At 69.6% G+C, this 2,134-nt stretch overlaps 1 protein-coding gene across 1 annotated transcript in view; it reads left to right on the forward strand.

The window, feature by feature from the left end:
• VARS1 (valyl-tRNA synthetase 1) overlaps positions 1-2,134 on the forward strand; it is a 15,664-nt gene that overhangs the window by 7,873 nt on the left and 5,657 nt on the right. The window contains exons 10-14 of the mRNA XM_085321971.1: positions 4-203; positions 690-780; positions 1,183-1,288; positions 1,796-1,866; positions 1,980-2,105. Coding sequence (XP_085178097.1) covers positions 4-203; positions 690-780; positions 1,183-1,288; positions 1,796-1,866; positions 1,980-2,105 — 594 coding nt within the window. The remainder of the gene's footprint in view (positions 1-3; positions 204-689; positions 781-1,182; positions 1,289-1,795; positions 1,867-1,979; positions 2,106-2,134) is intronic.

Below are 2,134 nucleotides of genomic sequence, written 5' to 3' on the forward strand. Positions count from 1 at the left end.
TGGGTGGCCGTGGGGTGGCCGTGGGTCTCACTGCGCCCCCACAGCCGCTCCAAGGACGTGGTGGAGCCGCTGCTGAAGCCGCAGTGGTACGTGCGCTGCGAGGGGCTGGCGCGGGGGGCGGCCGAGGCCGTGCGCCGGGGGGACCTGCGCATCCTGCCCCACAGCCACGCGCGCACCTGGTTCCAGTGGATGGACAATATACGGTGAGCCCTATGCTGCCCATCTTGTAGCCCATGGCCCCCAGGACCCCCCAACCCATAGTCCTGCAGCCATAGTCCCCACCCCACTGCCCCTGCCCCATAGCCACAGCACCCAGGACCCCCACGTGCTGCCCTGTGGCACCCTTCCCATAGTCCCTGCCGTACAGCACTCTCCCCACAGCCCCCTGAGACCCTGCACCCTGCAGCCCCGTGACCCCTAGACTCTGCCACCTACAGTCCCCAGAAGTCTCCTGCCCCATAACGCTGCAGCCCACGGCTCCTGGGACCCTCTGCCCCACAGACATACGCGCACCCAGTTCCAGTGGATGGACAACACGCAGTGAACCCCACAGGCCCTTCCCCAAAGCCCCCGCCCCACAGCTGCGTCTCCACCCAGTCCCTGTGGGCAGACGTCTGGGGAGCCCCAGGCCTGCCCCCCAGTGCCATGGGGCAGCCACTGACAAGCCCCCCCCCATGCTCCCGCCATAGGGACTGGTGCATTTCGCGGCAGCTGTGGTGGGGCCACCGCATCCCTGCGTACTTTGTCACCGTGCACGACCCCGCCGTGCCGCCCGGAGAGGTGGGGCGGGTGCGGAGGCCGGGCGCTGGGGGACAGGGTGGTCTGTGGGGCTGCGGGACCCAGCTGGGAGCCTGAGCAAGGGGCTCTTGGGCCTCGGGGGCCAGGCGGGTGCTGGGGGGCTGTGCGCTGGGTGGCTGGGAGGGAGCCACGGAGGCAAAGCTGTAGGGCTGGGTGGGTCCCACGGGGCTGCAGTTGTGGGGCTGGGCACTGGCGAGCTCAACGGGCACCAGAGGACTGCAGCTGTGGGAGCGGTGGGACCAGGCGGGGCTGGGGGCCACAGGGCCGGGGGGGGCCTTGGGGCCGAGTAGGGGCCGCAGGGCTGGGAGCCGTGGGGCCGGGTGGGAGCCGTGGGGCTGAGTGGAGGCTGCGGAGCCGTGCCGCAGAGCTGATGCTGTGGGGCAGGACGAGGACGGGCGCTACTGGGTGAGCGGCCGCAGCGAGGACGAGGCCCGGGCCAAGGCCGCCCGCACGTTCGGGGTGGCACCGGAGAGCATCGAGCTGCGGCAAGGTGGGGCCGGGAGCACCGGGGGGCACTGGGGGGGGCACTATGGGGTAATAGAGTACTGGAGGGGCACAGGGAGGGTGCTGGGAGCACTGGGAGGGCACTGGGAGCCCGAAGGGGCACTGGGGCCACAGAGGGCAATGAGGGGTATGGGGGGTGCAGGGGTTATTGGGGGGCACTGGGAGCACTGAGGGGCACTGGGAAGTGCAGGGGGACAATGAGGTAATGGAGGGGCACTGGGATTATCGGAGGGACACTGGGAGCACTGGGGAGGGCACTGGGGAGGGCTCTGGGGTTATTGGAGGATATCCAGGGGAGCTTTGCGGGTACTGGGGGAATGTTGGGGTTGTACAGGGGAATGATGGAGAGTACTGGGAGAACACAGAGGGGTACTGGGAGCACTGAGGTGGTGTGGGGGAATACTGTGGGGATACTGGGGGAGTGTTGGGGTGGTGCAGGGGAGCACTGGGGGGTACTGGGAGCACTGGCTGTCCCCGACCGGCTCTCCTGCAGACGAGGACGTCCTGGACACCTGGTTCTCCTCCGGCCTCTTCCCCTTCTCCATCTTCGGCTGGCCTGAGCCCGTGAGTGTGGGCCCCGACACCCGGGTGGGGGGTGGGAGGAAAACCCTGGTGTCCGGGGCCCCCGGCGTCCGGGCAGGGCTGGGCACCCCAGGGACACGGCGTGCTGCCCGCAGAGCCAGGACCTGGAGGTTTTCTACCCCGGGACGCTGCTGGAGACCGGCCACGACATCCTCTTCTTCTGGGTCGCCCGCATGGTGATGCTGGCGCTGGCGCTCACCGGGAGGCTGCCGTTCCGCGAGGTGAGGCCTGGGACCCCGGGACCCCCGCT

This window comes from Rhea americana, unplaced genomic scaffold (assembly GCF_003343005.1).
Source record: "Rhea americana isolate MKP2758 unplaced genomic scaffold, rheAme1 scaffold_739, whole genome shotgun sequence".
Taxonomy (NCBI): domain Eukaryota; kingdom Metazoa; phylum Chordata; class Aves; order Rheiformes; family Rheidae; genus Rhea; species Rhea americana.